At 50.8% G+C, this 5,906-nt stretch overlaps 1 protein-coding gene across 5 annotated transcripts in view; it reads left to right on the top strand.

Annotated features, from left to right (window-relative positions):
* LOC104852589 (NADH-cytochrome b5 reductase-like) overlaps nt 1–5,906 on the top strand; it is a 19,453-nt gene that overhangs the window by 10,326 nt on the left and 3,221 nt on the right. For 3 of the 5 annotated variants that reach the window (XM_010610376.3, XM_033767667.1, XM_033767669.1), the window contains 2 exons: nt 561–665; nt 3,882–4,085. In XM_010610376.3, the coding sequence (XP_010608678.1) occupies nt 561–665; nt 3,882–4,085 (309 nt within the window). Of the gene's footprint in view, nt 1–560; nt 666–3,881; nt 4,086–5,486; nt 5,901–5,906 lie in introns of those variants that run through there. The other 2 variants (XM_010610378.1, XM_010610377.2) reach the window with 2 other exon arrangements.

Here is a 5,906-nt window from a genome sequence, read left to right as displayed (position 1 = left end):
ACAAAAAAAAAAAAAAAAAAAAAAAAAAAAAAAAAAAAAAAAGAAAAAAAAGAAAAGAAAAGAAAAGAAAAAGGAGATTTTTAAATTAAAAAAAAAACAAAACAATAACAGATCTTCTGCCTCTCTTAGAAAATCAGAAAGAAGATCTGGTAGCATTAGCCTCCCCAAGTAAGGACTGGAACCTGCCGAGGGCTTCCCTCTTAGAAGAGCGTTCCCTCAGCAGTTTGTCACTGTCCCCACCACTCCCTGCTGCCTCCTTGACCCTGAGTTTGCTGTCATTCTTCATCACCTGGCTCTTTCCTGAATTATGTGGCTCACATGGGTCCTGCAGCCATTTGGGTTTGAGAGCTCTGGTGGAGGCCTCAGTCCTATGGGTTTGCAGCCCAGCATTGCCCTCTACCGTGTGTGTAAGCTTCTGAGCCTTGTCTTGCAGAATGTAGAGGAGGATCAGTGGGATCACACATGTGAGCCCTCAGCAGGCAGGAAGAGCCCCCCCATGCATGGTGTGTGGTTGGCAGCATATGCTTGTCCTACTGAGCTCTGCCTGTGTTTGCTTCTAGTGCTACCAGACGGGGCTGATGTCCAGGTATGTTGAGTCCTGGAGAGCTGGAGATACAGCTTTCTGGCGAGGACCTTTCGGAGGCTTCTTCTATAAACCAAACCAGGTCAGTGCCGGTGCACTAAATGCTGAGGAGATCCCCAGCTTCCCTGTAGGACTGCGATTGTCATAGCTCAGACTGTAGAGTCTCACTCTGCCAGTGTTGCGCTTAAATCCAGTCCCAGGAGGATCCTTGGGGTTGAACATGGAAGGAGATGAATAGACACTAAAAAAACTACCTGCCATGTTCTAGGACTATTTATGGCTGCCCATTGCTTAGGAAATCAGACTTGTGTACCTGGTGTTTGGGACCCTAATACCTGTGGTGCTCAGGTACTGTTCCAGTTTACATTCCACTCACAACACTAAATGAAGCCTGTGGCTCCCTGCAGAGTAGCCCACTGCCTCCTAGCTCAGAAGGCTCTTGCCCTCATCTTCTTGGCATGGGAAGATCTGTCCAGTAACTTTTCAGAAAGGATTTCTCATTAGTGCATAGCTGGAAAGTCATTTGGCAGAATGTACCAAGGATCTTAAGAGTCTTTAAATCCTTTGACCTGGTGATTCACTTTTGGAAGTCTGTAGTACAGAAAAAAAATCCAAAACATTAACTCATATGCACGCCATGGCATCTGTATTTAAAATAGCAAACATTGGAAACAACTGAATATCCAACAACACGGAGACCAGGTAAATGAGCTTACAGGTACTTGATAGGATAGTGTCCTGCATTTTAAAATTAAGTTTATAAATTATTTTTGGGCCAGGGATTTAGCTCAGTGGTTCTGCCACCTGCCTTGTAAGCTCAAGGACCTGAGTTCGATCCCCAGTACCAAAAAAATATATATATTTTTTTCTATGCTTACGTAAGCTGTACAACCAAGTGGCAACTACCACATACAAAACTGTATATACAACAGGTTTAGAAACTAATTACACAAAAAATATGAAAGGAAAATGGCAATGAAATGTTAGCAGCTCTATATGGTAGGATTCTGGGTGATTTCTATTTTCTTCATTATACTTTCTAAGTTATCTGCAGTGAGCACCTATTACCTTTCTAATTAGAAGAAGAAAGCAAAGCAAAAACAATGAATCATGCTTGCCTCACAATTCTTTTTGTTTAATTTTGAAACAGCTTTTATTGCCTTCTTTCCTTATTATGAATGCAGTACATGTTCGCTACTCCCCCAAAAATCAGATCTAGAGAGACAAAAAGAAGAAAGCAGTGCCTGCAGACATACCAGTCTTACTACCCTGGTATATATTTTTCCAAGTCATCTTCTGTGCATGAGTACTGATGCAAACACACACACACACACACACACACACACACATACACATACACACACGTATGTATATAATAAAACTGTCAGGGCTGGGGGTGTGGCTCAGTGCTAAAGCTCTTGCTTGGCACCCAGGAGGCCCTGGATTCAGTCCCCAGCACTGTAAATAATAATAATGTTGGTCAGACAGGTGGCACCTGCTGTGTGCAGTTCCTGGCCTTGCTATGTGGTAACTCACTTAATTGTCATGAGAACACTTCGCTGCTTCTATCCCATTTTACACATAACACAATGTGTGTATGTTTGTGTTCTTCCACAGTATTCTAGTACTGTGCTCAGCCCTATTTTTTTTCTTTTTTTTTGAAACAGGATCTCACTATGTAGTTCAGGCTGGCCTCGTGTTTGGGGCAGTCCTGCCTCAGCCTCCCAAGTCCTGGGATTACAGGGACGTGATACCACGAGTGTGGTTCAGCCCTGCATTTTTAACTGAGTACGCCCCTGTGTCCCCAGGATCTTGAGGCCAGGGCATGGGAGTTGTTCCTGTTTCCTCCTGGCATAGAGCAGATGCTGAATGACAGTCATCTCAGCCACCTTTTCTGAGAGAGCCTCCTGGTGCCTTGTGGCTGATGCTTTGCATCTAGGGAACACCCAAAAGCCCCGATTTCTCATCTAGAGAGGTGTAGAGCCCAGAGGGAAGGGGAAAGGGATGATCCAGGTGGCCACTGATGCTTGGCCAGGGCGTGGCTCTGTTCCCCTGAGGACACCTGGATGCTCCTGTCCTTTGCTGGCGCTGCTTATTCATCTGCAGCTGTTTCAGCTGTGCCATTCTGTGTGGCTCGAGGCTGGCACCCAGGCATCTAAGTGTTCACGACCCAGGGATGAGCCATACGGAGACCCAGACATCTGATGGAGGAGACAGGCGAGTGGACACATGACCACAGTGTGCCGTTGCTGTACCAAGGGAGGTGTGGGGAGCTGAGGGCACGGGAAGGAAGACCCTCCTCCCCTGCCCCTGGGGAAGGCTTCCTGGGAGATAGCTGGAGTGGGTGCGAGAGGAAGGAGGAGGCAGTTGGACGCCCTAGAGGCTGGAGGAAGCACCAGCACAAGACAGCCACTGGAAGGAGTCAGGCTTAGCAAAGGGAAGGAACCTAATGGGATTAAGTTTTGGTTCCACAGCAGACTCTCTGTCATCTCGTGCAGTCCCACAGCAGTTCCGGAACAGATGCTATTCCACAGCAGTGTTAGTATCACTTTCTCTTGTTTTTAACTAAGTGAGGTTTAGATTGGTGAAGGAACTTGCCCACATCGCACAGTTGGGAATTCCATACACAGAGGCCTGATTTGCAGAATGAGGGAGGAGAATACCCATCTGCATGGGTCAGGTGGCCTTTAAGGCCCTGACCTAGAAAGGTCTTACTCCTCGTTAGGAGGCCCAGAGCCGGGGAATGGATTGAGAGAAGAGGAGGTGATGGTGCTGGGCCTCACTTTTATTGCATGGCTCTTTGGGGCCGCTGCTGTGATAGGCACGTGCTTATATTATCTCATGTCTCCTAAGGATAGCAGGCTCAGGGGGTCTAAGGTGGGCCTGAGATCTCTGCAGGGATGGAGGAAGCAGCCCGGAGATGGAATGGAGCTGTGAGTGGGCAGGGCTTGAGTGCGAGCAGATTTCAGCTCTGTGAGGTGGGAAGACAGGCAGCCTCCGGTGGAGCAAGCTGCCTTGGGAAGGAGCGAGTTCCACAGCAGCAGAAGGTGTAAGCGATCCCTGTGGTGATGGTTGGACCATACTGTTAGGCTCCCTTTCCGCCGCAGGGTTCCATGTCTATTCCACCGACCTCACCTGCCCTCCACGAGCCAAAGGTGGCTTCCCGGAAGAGGGAATGGGACCTGAATGCGTGGGACACCCTTCCAGAAAGGGCAGTGCTGTCCATTCTAGAAAACCCAGGAAAGGGCAGCACGGCAGGGTATCATGGTATCACTTCGCCTGTCACTCTCCTCCCCAGTATGGTGAGCTCCTCATGCTGGCTTCGGGCACGGGCCTGGCCCCCATGGTGCCCATCCTGCAGAGCATCACGGACAACGCAGATGATGAGACCTTTGTCACCCTTGTCTGCTGCTTCAAGACCTTCGATAGCATCTACCTGAAAACATTCCTGCAGGAGCAGGCCCGTTTCTGGAATGTCCGCACTGTCTTCGTACTTAGCCAGGTGAGCCCAGTGTGGTATCTTCCTTCCCTGAGACCCTGTAGTCCGGTTGTAGCCATCCTGAGGTCTGGTTGTGGCCTCTTTGCCCCAGGCCATTCTAATCCCTGGCCTTGGTGGAGCTCCCACCATGCACATGGCTGAAGACAGGAGCTGCCACAGAGCTCAGAGGTGAGGGCCCACCGTGTCATACCTGCTGTACCCTAGACAGGTGCACCAGGTCTTGCCCAAGGCCACACCTTCCTGAGCTCCAGCTCCTCCCCGACATCCTGTGCTGGCTCCCTCGCCGTGTGTCTTCATCAGTTGTTGGGCTGAGGCCTGCCTGTGGAGTCAGGGGACAGACAGGTCACTACCATGTCCATGAGTACGTCACTCAAGGCCCTTGAGTCTGGGACCACATGTCCCTGTCAGCACTCACCTCAGTGCTCAGCATGGTGCCAGGCAGAGCAGGGACTGTGTTAGTGACGGATGGAGCAAACTGTGTCCAGGTGACTTCATGTAGTAGGGCCCCCCCTTCAGGTTGTCCCTCCATGCCAGGACCGCTGCTGTCAGACTCAGCAGGCCGCAGGTTCTCTAGCTGGAAGCCCTTCTACCCCTGTCTCTCCTCCCTGATTCCCTGCTCCCACCATTCACCCCAGTGACCCTTCCCAGGCCCCCCTGGGCTAGGCCGTAGCATGAAGACTCTACATCTTGTCTCAAGCCTCGTCCTTGTCTGTTTGCCTACCTTCCTGTGGTCTGTAGCTCCACTTTTTCTCCTTGCACCTCTTTGGTTGGGGGTCCCCTGCGGGGCCTGCCCTCCATTCCTCCTTACTCAGGGTAAGCCTCCTTGCCCTGTGCTGTGGACACTCCCTTTATCAATTTCCCCTTTAAGGGAGTTTGAAATAATCCCTGACAACTTACATGATCCTCACCACTGTGGCTGGGTGGGTGGGGGCTGGGAAACTGGGTTTTCCTCCCCAGTGCCAGAGTCCTTGGGCTCCTCAGGAGGCAAGGTCTGCATGAACGTCAAGAGAGGCATCCTTAGTGAACAAGAGCAGTAGCAGGAAGTGCCCAGGGCAGGGGCATGAGGAATGGGGTACGAGAAGGCCCTGAGGCCACACCAGCCGCCCTGCCTGAGAGCCTGGGCCAGGAGAGAAGTCACCCAAGCTGCTGGCCGATACCCCTTTTCTTCTGCTATCCCTGAGTCCATGCCAGATGCTAGGGACACACAAATGAATATGACCCCCTCTCCCAACCCTCTGGGCAATCGCCTGTAGGACAGATACCAAGGGACAGTTGATAAGGGCTTCCTTACAGAGTACCTTTACCTTCTCTGGGCCTGGCACCATTCAAAGCACTTATGTGTATTAACTCATTTAATCCCACCAGTTTCCTGGGGCTTATACTATCATCATGCCTCCTTTACAGATTTGGAAACCGAGGCACAGAAAGATTAAGAAATTTGGCCAGAGTAACACAGCTAGCCAGTGGAAAGCTGGGGGTGAACCCAAGTGGTCCCACTGAGAAGTCATGCTTCTCAGTACAGATAACACAAGCTATCTGAGTATGTCCAGGACACTGATGACCTGAAGGGAGGGCCTCACTGGGCAGGTGGCATTTGCACCGAGCCTCGAGGCATGCATTAAAGTTCACCTGGGGTCACGCAGGTGGATGGGTGGGTGTCAGGGCCTCGTAGGTAAAGTGGAGTAACTGGTGGCTCCTTCCCATCTACCCTCTGGACTCAGGAGGCCTCCTCCCCTGCGTGGGCCCATCAACAGAAACCTTAGGGGCTCCCCTGCTCCAGCCACTTCCTGCCTGCTCTTCATCCTGCAGCCCTAGGGAGAACTG

This window comes from Fukomys damarensis, unplaced genomic scaffold (genome assembly GCF_012274545.1).
Source record: "Fukomys damarensis isolate Sample0158 unplaced genomic scaffold, DMR_v1.0_HiC HiC_scaffold_23, whole genome shotgun sequence".
Classification (NCBI taxonomy): domain Eukaryota; kingdom Metazoa; phylum Chordata; class Mammalia; order Rodentia; family Bathyergidae; genus Fukomys; species Fukomys damarensis.
The sequence above is the reverse complement of the archived record's forward strand: the minus strand, read 5'-3'. Positions and strand labels throughout refer to the sequence as shown.